The 25,517-nt window shown below is 49.6% G+C and overlaps 1 protein-coding gene across 1 annotated transcript in view; it reads right to left on the bottom strand.

Moving 5' to 3' along the window:
- The window catches only part of ITGB5 (integrin subunit beta 5), a 101,342-nt gene that overhangs the window by 59,968 nt on the left and 15,857 nt on the right, over positions 1 to 25,517 (bottom strand). The window contains exons 3-4 of the mRNA XM_081085408.1: positions 18,070 to 18,319; positions 9,957 to 10,125 (exon numbers count right to left, since the gene is read on the bottom strand). Of these exons, the coding sequence (XP_080941534.1) occupies positions 9,957 to 10,125; positions 18,070 to 18,319 (419 nt within the window). The remainder of the gene's footprint in view (positions 1 to 9,956; positions 10,126 to 18,069; positions 18,320 to 25,517) is intronic.

The following is a 25,517-nucleotide window of genomic DNA, read 5'->3' as shown; positions in this document are numbered from 1 at the left end:
CTTAAATCTTATCTTTGGGTTGCAGGGTTATGGGTGCTGTTTATGCCCTTTCTTTGTACCAGCATTTTCAAAGTTTTAGATTAAATATATTCTCTTTTTATAGAAACAATTTTAAGAAAAAAAATTTAGAGACCTAAACTTTTCTCCATGCCTCTGATTAAAAACAAAAATTTTAAAGGCCAATTAAATTCAACGTGATAGAGGTCAGCCCTCCGATGAAAATGTCAGGGGTAGGCGGGATGGAAACCCACTGGACTCAAGTCTGGCCAAGGCTGCAATTCACTCAATTTCTCTTTGGTCACTGGTCACATCTGCATCAAATTCACCACAAAGTCTGTGGCAGCCTTCAAACACTCACTTTCCACACTTGCTCCAGGAGGTGACTTTGCTTTTTCCGTCACCAACAGAGAGGAAGGTAACAGCACTTGCCTTTTGCCTATTCTGGCTCCACAGTCCTGGACGCCTCGTAAACAAAGGGGCCACCTCCTGGCCTCTCCTCCGATCTTACTGAAGGAGGGCTCCTCCCTCCGCCAGGAAACGCAGCCCCTGAATCCCACCCTCTTTAGAGAATGTGTACGATGGTCAGTCTCTCTGCTTCCTTTCCTTGTGCCTAAAAATCTGCTCATAACCGGCCCTGGCCAGGCAGCTCTGTGGGTTAGAGCATTGTCCTGATACGCCAGGTTGTGGGTTCATTCCCCAGTTAGGACACATACAAGAATCAACCAATGATGCATAAATAAGTGGAACAACAAATTTATGTCTACCTGTCTCCCCCCTCCTTCCCCCCACCCCCGTCTCTCTAAAATCAATCAATAAAACTTTTTTAAAGAAATCTGCTAAAAACAAAAAAAAATCTGCTCATAACTCACTTTTAGTAACCTGTTTCTTTTGACTCAGCTACTCTGACAATCTCTCATTACCCCTCCCTCCCTCCCTCCCTCCCTCCCTCCTTCCCTCCCTCCCTTCCTTCCCTCCTTCCTCCCCAAACCTAATGGACTTATTGCCTCTATTTCCTCTTTTCAATTCCTTATGATCTGACCTCTCCCCATGACCTTTTCTAATCCGTCTCCGTCTCCCAGACAGAGGTTCGCCATCCCGTCTCCCTGCCAACACCGCTGTGGCTCTGTCCTGGCAGCGCTGGAGGCTCCCCTAGGAGCTTTCACAATGCTGGTGCCCAGAGGTTCTCTTATAACTGGGCTCACCTGTAGCCATATCACCTAGGCTTCTAAAGCGTCCCAGGTGAGTCTGCCCTGAAGCCAAGGCTGAGAACCTGGCCTGAGGTTGTCACCAGCCCACAGACATCCTCAGGCCATGCTCCTGTGGCCTCTCTGTTGCTGACCAGGGCCTCTGCAAGCCCTCCTGTCCTTGGCTTCTGGGACCCGGCACCGTCCCCCTCCCCCAGGCCGCTCGGGCTGCTTGCTGGCTCCATCTCCTCTCCCAGCACTTAGACGGAGTCCAAGGTAACACTGTCCCCGAAGAGATGTATCCAAGTTTGTGCATCTGCCTGGACGACTCACAGTCACATCCGCTACCACTTGATTTTCCTCCCGAGTTTCACTCCCAGATCTGCGCCATCACCGGAGCTCAGCCTGCCGAAGCTGCTGCACCAACTTCCCTCCAAATCACCGGCCTCCCGGCTTCCCACTTCCGCAGTGAGCCCATCAAACGCCTGTCCTAGATCCTCGGAACTGTCTTTTCCATCACGTTGCCCTGGCCTCCTAACAGCATGCACCCAGTCCCGAAGCGTCAGTTCTCTCTCAGAGTCCATTCCCGTGACCTGGGTTGAGCTGGAGCCTCCGGGTTGTGCTGCACCTTTCCCTGCCCTCCCTAAGCACACCTGGTGAGCAGGCGAAGCCTGAGGCTCACCTCCCGCCTGGCCACCAGCCTGCACTCTGTCACCCCAGGGTGCTCTGTGACCCACGTTTACTCCAGCTGGTCCAGGTGAGCCGGATGCATGGTTAGGTGGCCTGGCCATGCTATGTGCCAAGCAGCCATCCATGGGCTCTGGACACAAGTGTCAGGAGTAATCAGTGGCTGGGGGAGCCATCACCACACCCCAAATCTCTGATTCCATCCAGGTTGCAAGAAGCAAACCCTCTAGCTTTGTGGGGACCAACCAGCCCAGGGCTGGGGCGGGAGATGACTTTCTCGGAGTAGGAACTCAGCAGAGAATCTGCATAAACTCTGTACAGCGGTCCCACCCCACCTGGACTTTCACCCACAGGATAAGGAGACTCCGTGGGGGAGCCATCAGGAGCAAGGAAAGCTTTTCTCAGCATCAGCTCAGAAAGCAGCAGAGATGGGGAGCTGAGGGAAGAGAAGGGGTGCAGGGCCCAGTCCCAGAATAACAAGAGCTCCGCCCTGGCACATGCCCAGCACTCAGTGAGGAGCGAGGGAATGAACACATAAACAAAAGCGGGGCTGGGTACCGAGTAACCTCCCTCACAACGTCTTCACGTCTTAAATCGCTTCACTCATGATTCCACCAGCTATTTAATATGCTTTGGAATCTAACAAACATCTTTCTAAACATTTTTTTAAAGCCTCACAGAGGACATGCTTTTATTGATTTTAAAGAGTGAAGAAAAGAGAGGGAGAGAGAGAAAAGGAAACATCGATGTGAGAGTGAAAGATCAACTGGCTGCCTCCTGCACACGCCCTGACCAGGGATCGAACCTGCAGCTGGGCCTGTGCCCTGACCGAGAGTCGAACCTTAGACCTTTCACTGTGCAGGACGACTTCCAACCAACTGAGCCACACCAGCCAGGGCTCTAACAGACATCTTCATTTAAACATATAAACACGAGAAGCACTAAAAAGCTATCATAAGTAAAAACATTTAATCAAATCGCCTGCCATGCACTAAGATATGAGAAAACTAATGGCCATTGCAGAATGGGCGACAGGGCCACGGGATTGTCTGAAAGAAGCTCAGCGGGGTGGGGGAGGGGAGGGGCCGGGCACCCAGTGGGATGGTTACTGGAGGACTTGGGCAGCCGGCCCTGGAAGTCAGGCAGGGGGACGTGGGGCTCTGTGAAATGGTGAAGAGGAAGTGGTCCATGAAGAGTGGAGAGGGAAGACGGAGCCTCCCAGCCTTTGAGGAGAGTGAAGACAGACTTGCTGGCTTGTTCATCTCCAACATCTGGCCCTGGAGTGTGGGGCTAAAGGAGAGAGAAATCAGGACCAGGGAGCAAGGATGTGGTTTCTCTGTTTGAGGACATGAGCCTCTGGCCTGTGGGCAACTTGGTTTCCAGCGTTGGGAGGAGTCATCCAGGGACTGCAAGATCTAAGAAAGGAGGAAGTCACTCAAGGGACTAGAGCAGGCTCCGCCCTCCCCGCCTACCTGCAGTCTGTCCCTGGGCCTCTTGTACAGCGGCCCCACCCCACCTGGACTTTTACCCACAGGCTAAGGAGCCTCCGCGGGGAAGCCATCGGGGAGCAAGGAGAGCTTTTCTCGGCATCAGCTCAAAGCAAGCTGAGCTTGGCATGCAAATGAGCACCCATGATAGAGTTCATGGTCATGGTGGCCCATTATAATGCAGCTTAGAGGTGCACCACCAAGAACTACAGAAGACAGGCTAGAAGGGGCTCCTACAGAACCAAAGCACCAGCGGCTACTGGAGAGAAAAATTGGCGCAGAGGAAACAGTGGCACCTAACGTTCGGGAGGAACCCCAGAGGTTGGCTTGTCCAAGCTCCAGCCAATGTAGAAATCTTTCATGTGGCACCCCCACCCCAAGGGTAGGGGTCCCCCCACACACTCACTCCCACGTCTGATAGCTTATTCTACTACTGAGCAGTAATCCCTAGAAAATTCTTCTTTATGATTCAACCTGCTTCCCTGTGGCTGCCCTAGCACATGGAGTCTACCACTCTTCTACACTGCTATCTAAGATCAGGTCACACGCTGCTTCCTGGGGTGTCCTCTCCTCCTGGTTAACTTTTAACCCCACCCCAAGGACACAGTGCCAGGCCCAGCACCATCCACTCAGCCCCTCTGCTCACTCTCGCCGTCAGCGTCTGTCTTAAACACAGTCCCCAGAGGTGACACAGCCCCCTCGGTGGGGTCTGACGGTGCTAGGAAGCAGGGGTGGGACTGCGGCCGGCGGGCCCGGGAGTGCATGTCCTGTGTTTGGCAGCTGAATCTTCCGAGGGGCTCCCAGGAAGCATGTGGGTCCCCTGAGGCATTTCACAGTGACTCACACAGGGACCACACAGCCCACAAGTGAGAGAGGCAGGGAGAGTGCAGGGGAGAGCCTAGAACACCAATTCCTGGGAAGCTGGGAAAATCTGAGCCACTCAGTGTCTTAGAAAACAGGTGAGCACGTGCCTGAACGTAGGCTGGCTGGCTTGCTTTGGCTGGCTGGTTGGGAGACAACGCTCACGATAGATACTCCCTGGTAAACAGTGCTCATCCAGGGAGCAGTTTCAGTGATGACAGGAACACTACCTTCAAATGACCGGGTTTTCTGATCTCAAGGTCAATCCGTCTAATTAAAATTAATGGTCACCCAAATGAATGGATCCTCACCAGATGTTGCTGACACGGCCTGTGGGCCCCAGCTGTCACTGAAGGGTCACCGGCCACATGCTCCCTCACTGCTGGGAAGGACCCTCCATCTGAAAAAGTGTCTCCACCGCACTGTGTGTGCGAGACAGAGAGCAGAACCATGGTTCTGAGACGCCCTCTGAATTATGAATGAGCAGGCAGACATCGGAGTTCCCATTCACAGACAGGGGAGCTAAGGGCAAAGATAAGCTTGCTTATTCAAAGGGCTGGGCTCCATCAGCAGGCTGACCCCAGACGGGACCCGAGGCTGCCAGAGCTGTTTAGTGTCCTGATAAACAGGAAGCTCTTAGCTCCGGAGCACCATAGCATGTGCAACTGTCTTCCCTTGGGACTGATTCAGTCCTGAAAACTGGGTCACGTGGGAAACGGAAATGGCTCCTTCGATGAGGACTTTGCTCCCTCTGGAAGCACACGCCTTCCCCCTCTCCCTTCCTGCAATGGCCACTCCAATGTCAGGATTAAGAGCACTGGCTTTGGTGGGTCCAGTCCCATCTCTGGCTGGGTCGTTTCCAGCTGTAAGACCTTTGAGAAGTTGCGCAACCTTTCTAGGCTAGTTTCCTGGTCAGGAGGGGAGAGTTAATTTATTTAGTTAATCCACTTTAAGAGGATTAACTAAAATAACTTCTGTGGAATGCTTGGCGTGGAACCTGCTCTCGCAAAGCATTTGGCCAATGGTTATCAATAGCATCATCAGCATCAGGGCCTCAGGGCAAACATGGGGAAGCAAAGAGACCAAGGCGACCCTGAAGGTCAAGAGCGTTGTGATTCCACTGCTGGGTCCTAAGGGACTAGGCCTTGCACAGAGCCTGTGCACTGGGCCGGTACCTGAGATGCTGTATGGACATCCATCACCCAACTGAAATGATGCTCATGGGGACAGGCGCTGGGGCCCATTCATCTCTGCATCCCTCACAGCACCCAATGTGGCAGTTTGCACACAGTGAGAACTCAGTAAGTTGTCAAAAGTCATAATAAAATACTGGACATTAACCTTCCAGGCACCCACTGAGGGAGACAACAGGTTTGGGAGAGGAGATGAGGAAGGAAAGGGAGCTGACATGACCAGTCAGGGGTCTGAGCTTGGGTGCTGAGGGATCTGAATTCCAGCCAACACATAATGAAAACACAAGGTTAGATTCCTCTGTGACTCCCCAATCTTACTGACATTCAAGCCTATTTTTGTCACTTTATAACAATAAACATGTTCTCCAGAGTAGCTTGTGTTTTTTCCTGCTTCCATCCATATTTTCCAATAATAAAAAAAAATCTTTTTTAAAAAATCTGTTCTGCGGTTGAACTTGAGGGCAAAAGTGTAATATTTCTTTCCATTGGGAAAAGAAATCTCAGCCTGTGACTCAGGATTTAGACATTCGCCTCGAGCCGCAGCCCCAGCAGGGTGAGCAGGACATGCCGGATGCCGACTCCATGGACAGTCCAACCTAAACTCAAGAAGAGAAACACTGGGGCGTGTAAGGCTGAACCACAGGCATTTTCTGTTTCTGTAGAGGAAATTATCAATAGTCAAATATCAATTATCATACAAACGATATCTGGCATACAGACGAGCACCCATGATAGAGTTCATGGTCATGGTGGCCCATTATAATGCAGCTTAGAGGTGCACCGCCAATGACAATAACTTCATATGGTCCCATCTAATGTTTACAAACAGGATCTTTTATTGACTTTCTGGTGGATCTGCCAGCTCAAATCAAGTCCCCAAGGACAGGGACTTGTTCTCATCGTCCTTTAATTTTCGTCACCCTACCTGCCACTGCACACTTACTGGGGCTTGATAGATACACTCTGAGTGGGAAAGTACTGCTGAGTAACAGTACTTCCCATCTGCTTTAGTGGACATGTGGGAAGCACGGCGACATGGGGGCCGCCTGGTGTGATGAGAGAGTGGGCCTCCTGGACTTTGGGAGCTCAATGGAATCTGCAAGAACAGAGCATCTGTTTCTTTACCAAATGTGTACCATGAACCTGTGATGTGCCAGGCAGTGAGCCGTCGGTGCTGGGGGTGGAGGGTGCACGGCTCAGAACACAGAACACAGGCTGGACGGGGCTACTACAGACCAAAAGCAGCAGTGGTTCCTGGCGGAAAAACAGACGCTGAGGAAACAGCAGCCGCTACGTCTGGAGAGAAAGAGACAGGTCCCTGTCGTCAGAGAGCTTACTGTCTCAAAGGGGAAACAGATGTCACACAAGGAGTGGCTCAAATAAAACCACATGGGAGGTGGGTGCATGTGGCCGAGGTCTGGTGCTGGGGACTCTGACCTAGCCAGGAGGACCCACCGGGCAGGGCTGCCTTCACACAGACCAGGAAGCGGAGATCTCAACCAGAGGTAGCCATGGATTAGACATGAAAAGAGGGTTCGGGGAAGAAGGGAGGGGTACAGAGCACGGAGTGTGTTCAGGGCAGTGGAGCTAGTCTGAATGATTCTGGAATAGGGGATACATGTCATTACACTTTGTCCAAACCCACAGGATGTACACCAAGATTCAGTGAAACCCAGTGTGAACTACGGACTTTGGGTGACAATGATGTGTCACTGTAGATCAGTGGCCGGCAAACCGCGGCTCGCGAGCCACATGCGGCTCTTTGGCCCCTTGAGTGTGGCTCTTCCACAAAATACCATGTGCGGGCACGCACATACAGTGCGAGTGAAACTTCGTGGCCCATGCGCAGAAGTCAGTTTTCGGCCAGGGCGAGTCTATTTTGGAGAACTGGCGTTAGAAGAAGTGGGGGGTGTCGGTCAGTCGGGTGATGGGAGACACGGCACAGGCGGGCCGCGGGATACGCAGGGCGGGGGAGGCGCCAAATATCAACAGTACTTAAATTATGTAGGTAGGTTAATAACAGTGTACCTACCTATATAGTTTACGTTTAAAAAATTTGGCTCTCAAAAGAAATTTCAATCGTTGTACTGTTGATATTTGGCTCTGTTGACTAATGAGTTTGCCGACCACTGCTGTAGGTTCATCAGTTGTGACAAATACACCACTCCAGTGGGGGATACTGACAATGGGGGAGGCTCTGTGTGGAGGGTGGGGGAGGTTTATGGGAACTCTGAGTACTCTCTGCTCCATTCTGTCAACCTAAAGCTGCTCTTACAAAATACAGACTGTCAATGAAAAAGGAAAGAAGAGCCGGAGAACAGAGGAGGAATAGTCCAAGCAGAAGAAACAGCATGTGCAAAGGGCCTCACATGAGTCAGAGTAACCGACTGAAGGTCACTGGCTGGACGCGGAGGCAGGGATGGAGGCTGGGAGAGCAGTGCCAGAGGCCGGGGATAAACCCTCGTCTCTTTTCCTCTTTGCCAAACGGACAAAGCAGAAAGGAGCCGTCATTGAAAGGAAAAACTGGCGTTCTCGCCAGGTACAGGAATACAGCCTCAGCCGTCGAAGGGCCTCCTGACCTTCCCCAGGATGAGTCTTCCTGCCATCGTCAGACCGGGAGCCAAGGGGTGCCCACACCTTCTATGCAGGAAGCAGAGCTGTATGCTGGGAGGTAAAAGGAGATGCGAGCTCTCACGCACACCCTGTTGTAATTCTGAGCTGTAATTCAGTCAGTTCTCACCCCGCCTGTCAGAACGAGCAGCTGTGGGCAGCGCAGGGAAGCCCACAGCACAGCTCACGGGCAGGAGGCAAAACAAGGAAACATCTCCTCCTCGACAAAGACAGTCAAGTGATTCAAAAGTGCACATTAAGCCACAGCTCCCTGCCCCACAGGAGGCCAGGGCGGGCCTTCGCCTGCTCCGGTGCAAAGGCGGCACGGGCATGGAGCTGCACGCCTGTGCTTTCAGCGTCCAGTCGTGCCCTTCCCATGACGGAAACTAAACGGAGTTCATATCACTGGGCATTGCTTAGGCCTGTCGCTGGGTTCTTTCCCTGGAGCCTTAACGGTGATTTCTTACCCTCCCCCAACCCCTCCCCCCCAAATGCACAAAATTCTCAAGACGGGAAGACAGAGGCATCCTATGTTTTCCCTGCACTGTTCATCCCTGCCAGAAGTGGGATGTGGCAGCATGTCTCTGAAGACAACGCCGCATACAATCGATGTCTGCCAGTCAAAATACCAGTTTTCTTTCTGAAGCAAATGTAGACACTCTATTTTGTGATGCATTCAAGAGATTAAGAGCTGAACACACTCTAGCTGTGCTCCATCTCACTTTCTTGGACAGCTACAAAGCATCGGGGACCTCTGAGTCAAACCCTCTGGCCCTGCCAGCAGCTGGGAAGGGGCCGCTTGCAGCCCCCCTGGCCGGGGCCTCTGGGAAACCCTCCTCTCCAGGGCGGCCGAGGACGCGGCACGGGACCAGCTGTGGGACCCAGAAGAGGACCTTCTTCACTTTTTTCCTTCCCCTTCGCCCGCTCGGTCCACTGTTTCGGTTTTTTATTTCAGAAAGGAAACTGGCTCTCTTGTCACCCTGACGGAGTGCGTGGAGGAAAAGGGAGCGAGCCACACTGAGCACAGGCCCTCGAGGATCAGAGCACGTAAGTGGCCAATTAAGTGCTTATCGCCTCGTGAAGGACCAGCAGCTGCTGATACAGCTTCTCCAGGCTGAGTCCCAGCCTCCTTCCCGGCCCTCCCCCAACCGCAGTCCCGACCCCCGACCCCCCCACCCCCCCACTGCCGAGCCCGCCTAACGTTTCGAGAGAGCTTTGCCAATTCCATGTGCTTTCTGATGACCACCATGGAAAAATTTCAGAAGTATGCACTGGGATAGCAAATTCAAGAGTGACTTTTATGCTCTGTTGTTGTTACTGGGTTGTTTTGACAGCAGACCATTATTTTAGGAATAAGTCATTATCAACATTCCAATGATATATTCTGCTGAGACTGGAGCCTCTCAGAGCGTGAGTTCATTTCTGACCTAAGCCTATGCCTCCCTCCGGATTCATAGCTCAGAGAAGCAGGAGGAAAACAAACAAACAGAAATGCAACCAGCGATGACATGCAGTTCTCCCCTCCAGCTGGATCCCCCCACAGAGCAATATGTAAGGTTTACCAAAATCGGGCCAGAAAGCTCGATAAGCTTCCATGCATTTGGGTGGACCTTTATTATTTTTTTTCCCCTGAAGAGATGCTAAAAGCCAAATGTATAAACACAGAACAGCTGTCTCCTGGCACAGACAGCATCCCATTGCTCCAGCCACACCCTGACAGAGAGAGAGATACACGCCAGCCGGATCCATCCCTGAGCTCCGGCCGCCCTGACGGCTGTACATTTCCCAGGGTCCACTGAGCTCATCCTCTGACATGGAAGCCACATGCTGGGGCGGCTTGAAGTCTGCCATCTCCTGCAGGCAGTGTCCACGCCCACCCTGACGCTCTCTTCCTGGACCTCCCACACAGGGACAGGCCCGGAGAGGAAAGTTACCTTGCAGACAGCCGCCTGGAGTACGGCATCGAAGCCGCCCTCGGGGGCATCACGGTTCCGGGACACCCTCTGTTTCCGAACTTCCTCGTTGAAGCTGTCGACTCTGTCTGTGAGAGGCAGCAGGTGGCGGAACCCAAAGGAAGGGACGCAGTTTGGGAATAACTTGTAACTAGAGAGAAAGAAGACAAGAGTCACTTTTCCATCGCTGTCTCCAGATCTTACACAACCCACTACTCTTGAATATTTACCCAGTACCTACTGTGTGCCCGGGGGGCCGGCACAGTGGGGAGAAGAAAGAGAAATAACACACAGTGGGGAGAAGAAAGAGAAATAACATCGTCTCAACTCTCCAAACATCAAGCTCTAAACTGCAGGCAAAACAGCAGATAGCAGGTTGTGAGTGAATGAAAAGGACGCGTGGGTGAGAGGAAGCAGAGGTGATAACAGGCTGCTGGGCTCAGAGGAAGACCTCAGGGAGCGGGGCCAGTGGTTTGGGCGCCGTGGCCTACGCAGCACACGGGGAGGCTCAGGACGGTGGGCCATGTCGAGTGAAGGCAACATGGACAGTTACTCTACAAAACCAGCTTTCCAACTCGGCTGCTGTCATGTGACAAAGGACCACATAACCCCTTCAGGTCAACCCGCTCAGAGACCACAGGACATGCTGGCACGTGAGCCAGTGCCAAATGCAACAGGAACGGAGACGTTCTTTCTGCTTCTTCATTTATTCATAAATATTGCCACGCTAAACTGTCAGCTCTCGTAGATGCAATCAATATCATTTAGAAACCAACCATCTCCCAATGGAAAATTATATCTAGGAGTTTGGAAAGAGGGAAGTGCCGCACCTCAATAACAGGCTAATGCACAATCTTAATGAAACACTGGGCAATCTCATCTTGAGGGTGCAGTAGGGATCCCCAGAGGCCCATTCCAGGAGGAAGTTTGATCCCAGTTGTAGTTTCAGACAATGAAATAGGGAGAGAGGCCTCACATTGTTTCAGCAAAGGGTTCCTGACAGGGAAGAGCATCCCAGCCAGAGAATCCCGGCCAGAGAGAAGAGCACTTGCAAGAGCCCTGGGGCAGGAGGGAGCCTGGCGAGCCCAAGGCGAGGGGGAGGCCAGCAGGGCTGCAGTGCAGGGAGTGAGGGCAAGGATGGGCTAAGAGGAGGCTGGGAAGGCAGGCTGGACCAGACTGCAGATCTGTGGACATGTTACGGAAGCTTTCATTTCAGGAAAAAAAGATGAAAAATAAACACTAACAGAGGCCTGTGGGAAAGCCCTGTGCTCCAACGCAAGCCCTGTGCATGGGGAGGGAAACAGGCTTAGCAATTGCTAGAGATCGTGCCTCCCTGCGGCCCAGAGGCGGCTGCCAGGGCAGGTCTGGGCAGGCTCCCCTCCTCCTGCAGAGGTGATCTTTGGCTCTCTGAGAGGCCGCTGCATTCTTCTGGGGCCGACAGTGCCTGCTCCGTCCACCACGCACTAGCAACTCGCTGGCTCTGGACAGTCACCCCCACCGGCACAGTGGCCACGGTTCTCTCCAGACGCTAAAGGTTTCCCCACCTGCTGTCCTGTTTGTTCACTCCCCCCTCCTACCCCCAAATCTTCACCTGCACCTTGTGCTTGGACAGGTCAGATTCCTCTCACTCGTGCCTGGGGCCACCCAAACTTTTCATCCCTGTCTCATTTTGCCAGAAAGAGAAGGGTCGTAGAAATTGCATTGCCATCTGGAAAAAGGAACGAGCTGAGGTCTCCTCTGGGGTCATCTGACACATGGACAGGCCTAGGAGGAAGTACATCCAACTCTCACTTCCCTCTCTCTCTTCCTCTAAACAGCTACTCCCTCCTGTGTCGTTCTGGTCCATGATTTAGGCCGTCAGGTATGTGCTGACTGTTGCAGTTAATCAGGTTAGCTAAGGAAAGGGAGGAGAGGTGCAGAATAATAACAGCCGTTCAATGAGAAAACCAGAAGCGCTGTGACAAGCTCAGCTAAATTGGCCCAGCATTTTTTACCTTTTCTCTTTCATCCCTGAAAACAGCAATAAGTACAGATGGCCCTTGAACAACAGGGGGTTAGGGGCACTGACACCCCATGCAGGTGAAAACCCACATATAACTTTTTTTAAAAAAATATATATATTTTATTGATTTTTTACAGAGAGGAAGGGAGAGAGATAGAGAGTTAGAAACATCGATGAGAGAGAAACATCGATCAGCTTCCTCCTGCACATCTCCTACTGGGGATGTGCCCGCAACCCAGGTACATGCCCTTGACCGGAATCGAACCTGGGACCTCTCAGTCCGCAGGCCGACGCTCTATCCACTGAGCCAAACCGGTTTCGGCCACATATAACTTTTGACTCCCCCAAAACTTAACTACTAATCGTCTACGGTTGACCAGAAGCTTTGAGATTAACATAAACGTCGATTAACATTTATTTTGTATATTATGTATGACACACTGTATCCTTACAATAAAGAAAGCTAGAGAAAAGAAAACGTTATTAAGAAAATCCTGAAGGAGAGAAAATATTTACAGTATTGCACATATTTATTGAAAAACGTCTGCCCGTAAGTAGACTTGCACATGCAGTTCAAACCTGTGCTGTTCAGGGTCCACCGTAGATAAATCTTTACCGTGGAGAATTACTACTAAGTAATTAGTAACTGGAAAATGTGCTGGCCAGTGAGAAGCCTTCTTTACAGAGAACTGACTTTAACCAGATTAGTCACCTCTGAAAAGCAGCTTAGCTGGAGAAAGACAGACCCTGTTGAACATCTCCCTAATCGCTGGAATCCAATGTCACCTGTGACTAATCTAACCCCTGGAAGAGCTGGGTGACCTTTAGATCTAGTGCTTGGGGGGCTCGTGCCAGGAAATCCTTCCACCTCGGCCCTGTGTCTGCGCCCTCGGACCCCAGGTTAGGGCCGTGGAGGCGGGGAGTTACTAAATTAAGGGCTATGGGCCAGGAAGACCAATAAAATATATGCGTAAAGAGCCTGGAGAGCATCTCTATATACACAAGGCTAACATGCTAGTGTCCGACCTGCCACTAAAATCAAAAACAGAAAAATTCCAGCCACTGGCCTGGGAAAGAGGGAACATCCGCTCTGAGCCAAGAGTGAGATGAATCACCCATAAAAATTGCAACTCCGGGCCCAAGCAAGTCAGAATCCACTGCTTTTATGGTGAAAGAACTCCCCAGCCAAGAAATGAATGGGAAGACGAGTCCCAGGGACAGCTGGAGAGTCCTGGCAGCAGCAAACATAAAGCTGCCCTGCAGGGCGGCCAGCGCCCCTGGAGCATGTGGTCCTCCGGTGAGGAGGAGCTAATGCACAGGTGCAGACCCGTGAGAAACAAACCACCACGAGGGAGGCCAGCAAACCCGACCAACCGCGGGGCCTGCAGTTCAAGAGGCAGAGATGACAGAAAGGTCCTTTAAAGCACGGATATTCCAGAACAGGGTATTATTCGGGGGGAAAGCCAGAAGGCTGTGAAAAAATGATATGAAAAATAGTCTGAAAAAGAACCAAATCAAAATTACAGTCACCAAAATCCCAAAATGAAACCTCAGTGTACAGATTAGACAACTGAAGAACAAAGTGACAAACTGGGAGACATTTCTTCGGCAGTTTAGGGTAGAACAATTAAAAAAAGAGGTAGAAATTACGGGAGAAAAATTTAAAAACACAAAGTTTAGAATGAGAAGCTCTGACACACCTGGTGGTGTTAAAAGCAAGTGGACAGAACAGGAGAGAGGAATCAAAGAGATAATGTCAGAATTTTCAGGAATAAGGATGTCTTCTCTGATTAAATAGGCAGACCAAGTATTTCCATTTTTTTGTGTGAATGGTAAGACCATTTAAGATCTCTCTTAACAATTTTCAACTATACAAGCATAATTTCAAGTGTAGTGTTGTTAACTATTAACCCAATGCTGTACATTAGATCCCCAGAACATACATATTCATCTTATAACTAGAAGTTGGTACCCTTTGACCAATGTCTCTCCATTTCCCCCTCTCCACCTCCCAGCCTCTGGGAACCACCACTCTACTCTCTGTTTCTATGAGTTTGGCTTTATTATTTTTATTTTTTTTTACAAATGGATTTTTTTTATTGATTGATTAGTAGTGGAGGGAGTAACGGAGGGAGGGAAAGAGGGAAGAGGCAAGGAAGGAGAGGATGATGGGGAAGGAGGGAGAGGGGGAGAGGGAGGGAGGGAGGGAGGGAGGAGAAGGAGAGGGAGAGGGAGAGGAGAGAGAGAGAGAGAGAGAGAGAGAGAGAGAGAGAGAGAGAGAGAATGAATCTGTTGTTCCACTTATTGATACATTCATTCACTGGTTGATTCTTGCATGCGCCCTGATCAGAGACTGAACCCAAACCTTGGCATATCGGGACAACACTCTAACCAACTGGGCTACCAGGCCAGGGCGAGTTTGGCTTTTTTAGATTCCATGTATAGATGAGATATGACATGTAATTCAAGAAGAGCCCAATACCTCCAGTAAAAGGAAAAATGTTCAGAACCAGAAATAACAATTGGATTAATCCTTCAAATCAGTGACTATCATGTGACTCTTCCCAGTGAGACTATTCATATGACAGAATAGCAGCTACAGTTCTTCAATCTAATGATTAAATTACTCTACATCTTTTCTTTAATCCTCATCCGAGGATATGTTTTTAAATTTACGTTAGAGAGAGAGGAAGGGAAAGAGGGGAGAAGAGAGAGAGAAACATTGATTGGTTGCCTCCCATATGTGCCCAACAGGGGACCGAACCCACCACTTTTGGTGTACGGGATGACACTCCAACCAACTGAGCCACCCAGCCAGGGCTACTCTACATCTTCCTTTCTCCTGTGGCAACCCTGGTACTGCTCACTTTAGTCCGGCCTTTCTTGTGCACTCTAAGATGGGAAGGAATGAGTCTAGGATTGTGATCCTTTGGCAGAAACATCTGGAGCAGAAGGAGAAGGAACAAACCTCAGGAAAGCCCCATGAAGAACTGGCCCTCTCTTCTCTGAGATGTCCTGCACAGGTGGTTAAGTCACCTCTTCTGACTCCCCCCCAGTCTCCAAAACTTCTTGGGGCCTGCTTCTGCTGCTCTTACCACCACAGGGAAGAAAACCCTAACTGAAGATGCCATTGCATCTTGAGAAGAATGCTGTGATTTTTTTCTCCACACTTGCTGAAGAAAAAGAACAGACAAGAATCACAATGTCTACCAGCCAGGCATTTTAACACAAACCAGCTGTGAGACAAGAGGGAGTGGTGGGGACTGTGGCAGCCAAACCGTAAGTGGAATTAGTCCAGCTTTACTAGACCTTCCAGTTTTTCAAGAAACCCTAGGAATCCTGGTTATTCGTGGTTAAATCTACTTTCTAAATATTGGTGACTGGTTCACAGGGCCATTAAAATTCAGAAAGGCAGACAAAGCATATGTATAGGCTGGATCAGGCCCGGGAACAGATTACATACATCCTCGGAGCTGTGGGCCATCTCCAGGACAGTGCACACGCCCACTGCTAAGCCACGGGAGAGAAATCTCGGCCTGCTCACTGAGCCAAACAGCGACTCCCCGATGCGCTGCCCAGCTTGAAAAAGATAGATTTGCATAACTGAGATGTGACGGTTCCTTCAAGACTCCCATTCTTCGCCAGATTTCCTGTCTTACAAGCAGCTTTTCAGTGTGCCTTGTACTCACTGTCAAGACTTTTACTGTCTGCAGTTGGCTCTGCCTTCTAGGGCTTAGAAAAGGGGCTCTGAATAAGTCGTGTGTAATAACCTGAATTCAAATGCAGGCTGCCCAGAGCCAGCCCTTCATCCTCTGCCAGCTTCCAAGCTAGCAGCTCACAGTTAGCGGATGCTCCACAGAAGGATGAAAGTGGAGACACACCTTGTCTATCTGGAGAGAGGGCCCAGTCAGAGGGCAGAGGAGAAAAGCAGCAGAGAGAATCACTATCCAGATGAACTGAAAAAAGTTTTGATGAAGATGCTGGTGCAGCCTGGTCAGCAGCAGAACGCCAACGATAGGACATTTGGTACTGGGACTCAGCTACAAAGGGCCTTAGAGACAGGACCAACGTAATAATGCCTACAGCCAGGAGGAAGATACACCCAGCAAATGATGACACCTAGTGCTGCTTCCTGGTTAAGGAACTCAATCTCATTTGTACTGAAAGCATCTTCTCTTGAGAGGTTTTTTTCCCACCACTGTGTCCGTTCCCAGCCCCTGGGGAAGATCTACGTTAACTTCCAGGAGCCTGGACAGAAGAATCAGGAAGGCTTCAGAAGAACATACACCACCAGCAGAAATACCACCTCACCCCAATCACCCGCCCAACCCAGAGCTGAGATGCTGGAAAGGCTCAGGGGGCTAGAACAGCTCTCTGCTCCTAGGGCAGCAGCCAAGGAGATCAAGAATCAAAAAAATGACCTCACAAATGGAATGAGCCTGGCTCCCTGAGTCACCGCTGGAGGGAAAGCTGCCATGGGAAGCAGTTCAACCCTCATCAGATTGTGTACCAGCAAGAGATGAACTTTCCCTGTGTTGAGCCACTGAGATCTGCGGGTTGTTTGTTACTGCAGCAGAGCCCAACACGACCCTCAGGCAAGCATCAGAGGGTGGGGCGGTTTTGGAATGAGTATGATTACTTATATGCAGGTGAAGTTTGTGTGCTGTAGTGTGATTTGGATGGGGGAAAATAAGTCTACCCCTCACTATCTGTGTAATCTTGGGTAAATTATTTATTCTCACTAAGCCTCACTGTTCTCATCTTTAAAATATGGCACACGCCCTAGCTGGTTCGGCTCAGTGGATAGAGCGTCAGCCTGCAGAGTGAAAGGTCCCAGGTTCAATTCTGTTCAAGGGCACATACCCCGTCAATCCCCAGTTGGGGGCGTGCAGGAGGCAGCCGATCAATGATTCTCTCTCATCATTGATGTTTCTATCTCTCCCTGTCCCTTCCTCTCTGAAATCAATAAAAATATATTTAAAAAAATATATATGGCACACATCTACCTTAAAGACCTCAAAACATTATGAGATTAAATAAAATAATCCATGTGACGTATTTAGTATGGTGTTTGACACTTGATAAGAACTTAAATCTTAGCTATTCCTCATTGAGGGACATCCCAAAGCCTGACTAAATAAAGTTGAATGTGGAGATGAGGCAAGAAAAAGTTAGGAGTCACCACTCATTGTAGTCACATTTCATTTAAAGGAATACTTGAAGGACTAGAAAAGAAACAAACCAGCCCTCCAGAGGTTGTTAGGGGAGTTGGGGCTATGACTCCTCCACCCCCCACACATATTCAGGGCAGAGACCTGCTCACCAGTCCCCCTTCCTTATCTTCCTCGGTCTCCAGCCTCCTTGCTAGAACCTGGCTCTTTAGACTAGAATGTGGGAGCAGAAGAGGCAAAGGCCACTCATCCTGGCCCGGAAGCTCCTCCTATGAGCAATCTCCAGGCAAGATGACCTCAGAAGCCACATGAGGAAGATGGTGGAGTCTGGGCTCTGAGACGTGCTTGGAGGAGAGGTGCCCACTGACCAGGAGACCCACTGAGGAGAGCAGGAATAAACTGCCATCAGGTTGGAGCCATTATGTATTTGGATTTGTTTCTTGCAGCAGTTAGAGACGCCTGTTCTCTAATAATGTGTCAAATATTTTCTAATACAAGTACAAACATAAGTTGTAGGTTTTTACAAACAATAAATATACTTTGAATTCACTGATCCCAGGCACCTCAGTCACTCCAAACAAGGGGGAAGTTTAGGCTGTTCTGTTTGCTCCCTCCCTGATCACCTGGGTCTGTCACTTCCTGAGAACATTCTCTAAAACCTATTCATGTCACAAGGAGTCCCATGCCAGGTAGGCAGGGAAACAGGCGAACTATGATCACTGCATCTTTACGCACTGTTGTGACAGGTCATTCCTTCACCCCGAGGGAGAGGACAGAACTGGGTCATCGCTAATCACATTAAACACCGAAGCCAGGTTCCCTCCTAAGTATGTCCCCCTCAGGCCTTTCTTCCCGTTAAGGTCTCCCACTACTCCATTCCCCAACCCTGAAACGCCCAACAGGAGGGAAGCTGGGCACTTACCCGATGCATGGGTTGGTCCGGTACCTCGGCGCTGTGTAGGAGAAAGGAGAGATGCTTTTGTCTACAAAAGACCCAAACCCCAGTCGGAAGTTGCTGGTGAGCTTCCTCATCTCCTCGGCGAGCTTGGTGCCCAGGTTCCGGATGTTGTCCAAGTCGTCCTTCATGGACAGGGAGAGGTCCATCAGGTAGTACAAGTCCACGGGATAGTCCTCCACCTGCCGCACCTGCAGCTGGAAGGTAGTCTTGTCGCCTGTGCCAACAGAGAGGCCGTGCGTGTTAGAAGTCATCAACGCGCTGGGGGGCTGAAGGGATGGATTTTGCTTTCACAGCTGGCCACCGCTTGCTTTTCTCCAGAGACTGTGCGCCTCTGGAGAAATATTTTTTTCTTGGAAGTGGAGTGACAGAAGGGAATAAGGGTGCTGAGGATAAAGTGCTGGGTTCTCTGTCTGAACACTTGGATCAGCATTTTTTTTTTAATCCTCACCCGAGAATATTTTTCCATTGATTTTTAGAGAGAGTGGAAGAGAGAGGGAAACACAGAGAGAAATTCCAACGTGAGAGAAACACATCGGTTGGTTGCCTCCTGCACGAGCTCCGACAAGGGCCCAGGCCAGGAAGGAACCTGCACCTGAGGTACATACCCTTGACCGGAATCAAACCCGGAACCCTTCAGTCCACAGGCCGACATTCTATCCACTGAGCCAAACCAGACAGGGGTTGGCTCAGCATCTTTAATAACCAGCCTCCTTAGTGGTGTTCTGTTTTCTCAGCAAAAAGGACACTTGGGTAATTGGTGGACAGTGAACCGGACAATTCCATGGACATGAAGTGGGTGAGAATAACTCACCAACCACACACCAACTTCAGAGAACGGACCAGCCAAGGTGAGAATGTGGCCAGGAGGAGACTATAAAGGTTTATGTCAGTGGTTCTCAACCTTCCTAATGCCGCGACCCTTTGATACAGTTCCTCATGTTGTGGTGACCCCCAGCCATAAAATTATTTTCATTGCTACTTCATAACTGTAATTTGGCTACTGTTATGAATCGTAATGTAAATGTCTGATATGCAGGATGTATTTTCATTGTTACAAATTGAACATAATTAAAGCATAGTGATTAATCACAAAAACAATATGTAATTATATATGTGTTTTCTGATGGTCTTAGGCGACCCCTGTGAAAGGGTCGTTCGACCCCCAAAGGGGTGGCGACCCACAGGTTGAGAACTGCTGGTCTATGTGAAACAGAAAATGTGGATGAAATTAATAAAAAGGTATAGACATGAGTAAGGTGGGAAGAGTGAGATTACAAGGCAATGGAGGGTGGGGACACAAAGACAGCACTTAAAACACCCCCCATGCTTGTGCCAAGTCAACTGTTTCTATGCCTCTAGGTATTTATCAGACAATAATATTTAGTTCTTAGGTTCGACTTTAGCTCATGCCATCACTTCGTCATGGCAGACTACTAATAGCATTTAGTTCTTGGGCACATTCGATGTTTTGGAACATTGCAGACATAAGTCATCATCATCAGAAATTACATGTGTAAACACAGGAAGACAGATTCCAAATTTTAGGCCCATCAAAAGGGAAAATAAGAAAGCAAGAAAAAAAAATACTACTAGACTTGTCCACCAGCTACAAGAACAAGAAATTAATTTTTGGTTTTACAATAAGAGAGTCAACAGACGGAGGAAAGGGGACTTAATTCAGAGGAAAGAACCAAGAAAAGCCAGTGTCTGGGAGGCATGGCCTCTGCAACCTCACCCCCCACCCCCAGGTGCATGGAAAGGCCCATGTCAACTCAATATGGGGAGGACTCACACCAGCGTATAATCCCAAATCATTTATAATCTCTACAAACTGTTTAGACCAGTGGTTCTCAACCTGTGGGTCGCCACCCCTTTGGGGGTCGAATGACCCTTTCACAGGGGTCGCCTAAGACCATCGGAAAACACATATATAATTACATATTGTTTTTGTGATTAATCACTATGCTTTAATGATGTTCAACTCGTAACAATGAAATTGGGGGTCACCACAACATGAGGAACTGTACTAAAGGGTCACAGCATTAGGAAGGTTGAGAACCACTGCTTTAGACCCAATGTCAAGAAGCAAATCATACCAGGTCATTCTATCTGCCCTTGGGCTCATTAGCCCTTCAAGGGATGACCTTGAACTCTCTGGTAGAAGAACTGTGCACACACAGTTGAAATTCGGACATACTCTGTGTTCAGAGGTGCAATAGGGAGAAGCCACACCTGCCCAAGGGCCCACGCCTGATCTGCTGGCCTCACGTCTCAGAGAAACCAATCTTGCACCTCCAGCTGACAACCAGCAAGCTGAAGCCCTCTTGAACTTGTAGGAAAGGGAACCAATCTGCTGGGCTCCCTCTCCTCCCACCCCAGACAAGACATACTCCATTAACTAGACGGTGAAGAATAAAACGATCAAAAGATTTCAGTCCAAGTTCCAGCTCTGTCCCTCATTTAGGGGTGCAACCTGAGCCTCAGTTTCCTTAAATATAAAATGAAATTCTTAACAACACAGTGTTGATTAAGGTCGTGAAGCACTCACGCAGGAGAGAAGTGTTTTGTAAGCAGCAAAAGCCTGCAGAAATGAAGTAGGAGCTCTGTAAGTACTACCTGCAGCCCGAACCACACGCCCTGCCTGCTTCCCCTGGCTTGCCTTGGCCTGTACTGTTCTAGCCGTCTCAGGATTGATGTTGTTTAGGTTGCCTGTTGGTATAAGCCTATTTTTAAAAAACCAGCCGAGTCTGACTCAAATGGAAGAGTGTTCAAGAATTCTTCCAGAATGAATGCCGAGCTGCTGCGATGTCGTCTCTGGTTCCCATCAGGCAGACAGAGCAGGGCCTCTCCCAGCCTTGGATGCCGCAACTCAGGGAGGGGGATGGGAGGGTGGGGGAGGAGCTTGGGGGGAGGGGAGACCCTCCTTGGCCTATGCATGGGCAGACCACACACCCCAGATGGCCAGAGCCTGCAATCCCATGACCTTTTGCAGGGTTTTCTGCATTTTCTGTCGCCTGTGCCCTTCCCCCGACGTTCCCAGCCACACCTGCAATTTATCCAGAGTCCACTTCCACCACTCTGTGAAGTATAAGTAATTAACGGGTAGCCCTTTACGACCAGGAAACGGGGACCTGATTTGGATTCAGGGGGCCGCCCATGGGAGGAACGTGAACTCTAGCCTTTGGGCGGGGTTCCCCCCGCTGAGCTGGAACCCTGACCCTGTCACCAAGGACTGGGAGACCTCAGGCTTCTTTAACTGCTGCTCAGGTTCTGGAGCAGTAATGGGAGGATGCTAATTGCCGCAGGGATTACGGGAGACAGTGTATACAAACACCATCCAAATGCTTCTACGCAAGGAAAACTTCGGCCTCCGTCCCCCCAAAGTCAATTATGAAAGCAATTTCCTGTGGGGATGAAAACAGAGACAGGAAATTCTGCCAGAAACTTGAGTGTGAAAGGCTGCAGCCCTGGGCATTCAATTGAACTCCAAATTTTCCAGGCGTGAGGTAAAGCTGTGACACCTAGGTCTCTCTGTAGGCTAGGAGGGTATCTCTTCTGAAGTGAGCGACCTCTTGGCATTAAATTCTAAGAGAAACTGACCACTAAGGAAGTGCGTGCACCTACATGATGGGGAGGCTGCAGATGTTAAAAAGAAATCTCTCTCCAGCTTTCCAGAAAGGGAGTAATAGCATTAATGTTCAGAATGAGGGTTTATTGCTCCCTCAACTATGCCCAATTTTATTTCTTTAAAATATATGCATTTTCTTTTTTATTATTATTATCTTACTGATTTTTTACAGAGAGGAAGGGAGAGGGATAGAGAGTTAGAAACATCGATGAGAGAGAGACATCAATCAGCTGCCTCCTGCACACCCGCTACTGGGTATGTGCCTGCAACCAAGGTACATGCCCTTGACCAGAATCGAACCTGGGACCCTTCAGTCCACAGGCCGATGCTCTATCCATTGAGCCAAATCAGTCAGGGCTACGCCCGATTTTAAATACTACCAGCTCCTCAATGGGCCGTGGCCATAATGGAATGTCTGTGAGCAGATTTGGGAGGGACCGACATTCCCAGACCCATGTTGTTGGGAGTTAAGCTGCAGGGCACTAACTCCCAACAAGGGTGGCCTCCAGGGTTAGCAAACTGATGGGGATGCTTCCCTGTGCCAGGCACCCTCTCTGCCGAGAGAAGGCCTGGGGCACATTTACTCTCTTAGAGCACATGTCTGGAGCACGTGCGCTTAGCCACACTCCAACACACAGCCAGGCACCCAGCCCTGCACCACCCGAGGCTTACACCAGTCACGCATCCCCTGCGTCCAGCAGGGTGCAGAGGCCGCTGGCTTCCCTGTGGGTGCTGGGTCTGTGCCTGCCACTGGGGAGACCAGCCCACACGCCCCTCCTCCCTCTTCTCCACATAAGACCTGACGGGCTGTGCCCCTTCTCTCTGGGGACATTCCATATAATTCCCCCCTCAGGCCAACAGCAGGATCAGAGAAACAGGAGAAACAAACTCGAAAGCAGAGCTGATCGCCTAGCACCTGTGAGGATGGATCTGCTGCTGCAAGGAGCCCCTCTCATGTCCTTCTGGTTTTTCCTGTTCCCCAGGCAGCCAGCTCCAACTGTATTTTGCACAGAAGTCCTGACACCCCTCAGTTCATGACTGGAGGCTCTCCCCCTCCCCCCTAATCAGGTATCAACTCGCATGCATTCCACCTGAAATGGATATTTTTTTAAAAAGCTTTCTTCTCTCTGCCCTCCCTTCAATAAAGAGTGAAAAGTTAGCGTTTTCCCTTAGGGACATGTATGAGATGACAAACATTTTGGGAGAGTGAAGGGACAGAACTCCAGCAAGAACTTGTAGCTTTTTAAGGATTGATATGTTAAGGCAAAGCAGTACCTCAACAGATAAACACTCTTGGCATCCCCAGATAAATGTAAACAGTGTTTGATGCTCCTGAATTACTCTTCTTTGCTAAAAACTGGAAGAAAGAATGGAAACATAAACATCAGCTCTATCGTAACAGGACTACAGCTGAGCGGGGCGGTTGGAGGAAGGGGGGGTGGGGGTGCCAGGGCTCCAGTGACACGCGAGCTCTTCTGTTCAGTGCAGCAAAGGGAACAGTATCCCAGAATTAAATCCGGACCCAGAACCAAAGAATCGCCCACTGGTCCAGTACAAGGTCCCTATGCCTCACCCCACCGCCCTCCCCACCTCAGAATGCAGCCTTGGGACGGATGGCACCATGGTTGGCCTCCAGTGTCTGCCCCCATGATGCATCAGGGCTCATTATTCCTAGTTTCCTTGAAATAACCTGTCTCAGACAGTTGGGGCTGCTGTAACAAGTACCATGGATCGGGTGGCTCATGAACAACAGAAATTGAGTTCTCAGGGTGATGAAGGCGGGAAGTCCATGCCCGCGCGGCAGAGTTCTGGTGAGATCCCTCTTCCAGTTACAGACTGTCAGCTTCTTTTTTTTTTTTTTTTAATAAAGTTATCATTCTTTTATTTATTTACTAGAGGCCTGGTGCACGAAATTCGTGCACTGTAGGGGAGGGGGTCCCTCAGCCTGGCCTGTACCCTCTCGCAGTCCGGGACCCCTCGCTCCTTACCGCCTGCCTGCTCACTCCTCCTTACACTCAGCTCACTGCTCCTTAGCACTGCCGTGGATGCCGGCTGCACTTGCCAGCCGTGAGCCCAGCTTCTGGCTGAGCAGCACTCCCCCTGTGGGAGCGCATTGACCACCAGGAGGCAACTCCTGTGTTGAGCATCAGCCCCCTGGTGGTCAGTGTGTGTCAGAGCAACCAGTCATTCTGGTCATTGCACTGTAATGTTAGGCTTTTATTATATAGATTCATTTCAGAGAAGAAGGGAGAGGGATAGAGAGATAGAAACATCAATGATGAGAGAATCATTGATCGGCTGCCTCCTGCACGCCCCTCACTGGGAATCGAGCCCGCAACCCAGGCATGTGCCCTTGGTTGGAATCGAACCCAGGACCCTTCAGTCCGCGGGCCGGCACTCTATCCACTGAGCCAAACCAGCCAGGGCAAGACTGTCAGCTTCTTGCTACATGGTGAAAGAGGCTCTCCAGGGTCTCATTTTTTTTTTATTATAGCACTAACCTCATTCATTAGGGCTCTACCCTCATGACCTAATCACCCCTCAAAGGCCCACCTCCTAATGCCACCACACTGGGGTTAGGATTTCATCTGAGGAATGTTGGGGACACACAAACATTCAGTCCACAGCAAACCTCCCACCCACCCACATGGAGTCCTTTGAAGTGTGTGCACTGCCAGTCTGGGTGGCAGAAGCAAGACCTCAATCAGGTAACTGGCACCTCCAACACAGCACAGACAGGAGCTGGCAGGAAACACTTACCAAAAGCAAGCGGCCGCCTGTAGTTTAGTAAACAGTACGGTACCGGTGTCATTTCCTGGCCAGGATTATATACTCTGCTTATGCAGTATATTATCACTGGAGAAAACGGAGAAGGGGATCCAAGAACTCTCTACTATTTGTGAGACTTCTTGTGAACATAAAATTGTTTCGAAATAAAAAGTTTTAGCCTGGCCGGTGTGGCTCAGTGGTTGAGTGTTGACCCATGAACAGGGAGGTCACAGTTTGTTTCCAGGTCAGGGCACCTGCCTGAGTTTCAGGCTCGATCCCCAGCAGGGGGCCTGCAGGAGGCAGCCGATCAATGATTCTCCCTCATCATTGATGTTTCTATCTCTCCTTCTCCCTTCCTCTCTCTGAAATAAAAACATTTAAAACAAATAAATAATAATAAATTTTAAATTTACAAAAAAACCACCCTGCCAACCAAAGGTTATTTTTTTTGAGAGGCTAAGGGATTGTGGCAAATAATGACTTAAGCAAACCCTTTCTAATTGCTCTACCTCTAGCTTCTTACCATTTCAATAAACTTTATTCTAAAGTTTATGTCCTTTCTTAAGGATTTTATCCCTTGTTAAAGCCTTTTTAAGATGTTATCCTGACATTTTCAGGACTGAAAACAAAATGGAAAACAGGATCCTATGTTTATACAAAATCCTGCTTAAAGTTTGGCAGGTCTTCAAAAAGTTCAACACGAAATAACCACATGACCCAGCAATACTACTCCTAGCTATATACTCAAAATTATTGAAAACATATTGTCAACACAAAAACTTGTACACAAATGTTCATAGCATAGCAGCATTAGTCATAATTACCCCAAAGTGGAAACAGCCCAAATATTCACCAATTAGAATGTGGTACAATGGAATATTACTTGGCCATAAAAATGAATGAAGTCCGATACGTGCTATGACATGGATGAATCTTGAAAATATTTTACTAAGTGAAAGATGCCAGACATGAAAGGCCACATATTATCTGATTTAAATGAAAAGTCCAAAATAAG

The sequence above is a fragment of the Myotis nattereri genome (genome assembly GCF_964212035.1).
Source record: "Myotis nattereri genome assembly, chromosome: 3".
NCBI lineage: Eukaryota > Metazoa > Chordata > Mammalia > Chiroptera > Vespertilionidae > Myotis > Myotis nattereri.
Note: the sequence above shows the minus strand (reverse complement) of the source record. Positions and strands in the feature narration are given on the sequence as shown.